This window comes from Priapulus caudatus, unplaced genomic scaffold (genome assembly GCF_000485595.1).
Source record: "Priapulus caudatus unplaced genomic scaffold, Priapulus_caudatus-5.0.1 Scaffold11391, whole genome shotgun sequence".
NCBI lineage: Eukaryota > Metazoa > Priapulida > Priapulimorpha > Priapulimorphida > Priapulidae > Priapulus > Priapulus caudatus.
The window spans coordinates 3,059-3,371 of NW_014588452.1; the positions used below are offsets into that span (position 1 = coordinate 3,059).

The following is a 313-nucleotide window of genomic DNA, read 5'->3' on the forward strand; positions in this document are numbered from 1 at the left end:
CCTCCTCCTCCTCCTCCTCCTCCTCCTCCTCCTCCTCCTCCTCCCTCCTCCCTCCTCCTCCCTCCCTCCCTCCCTCCCTCCCTTCCTTCCTCTCACTCACTCTGCCCCTGTGTGCTATGTCTATAGTACCATGTCTATACTATGTCTCTCTCTCTCTGTAGTTTGATCAGATGATGAAGATCGTGGAGGTTCTCGGCATGCCCCCGAAACACCTGCTGGACGCCGCGCCAAAGACTCGCAAGTACTTTGAGAAGATGTCGGATGGAAGCTTCGTCTGTCGAAAATCAAAAGACGGCAAGAAGGTGTGTGTGTG

General features: G+C 55.0%; 1 protein-coding gene across 1 annotated transcript in view; it reads left to right on the top strand.

Annotated features, from left to right (window-relative positions):
- Positions 1-165: 165 nt before the first annotated feature.
- The window catches only part of LOC106820337 (dual specificity tyrosine-phosphorylation-regulated kinase 1A-like), a gene marked incomplete at its 3' end in the record, with an annotated part of 1,371 nt that continues 1,223 nt past the window's right edge, over positions 166-313 (top strand). The window contains exon 1 of the mRNA XM_014824863.1: positions 166-302. Within this exon, the coding sequence (XP_014680349.1) occupies positions 171-302 (132 nt within the window). The remainder of the gene's footprint in view (positions 303-313) is intronic.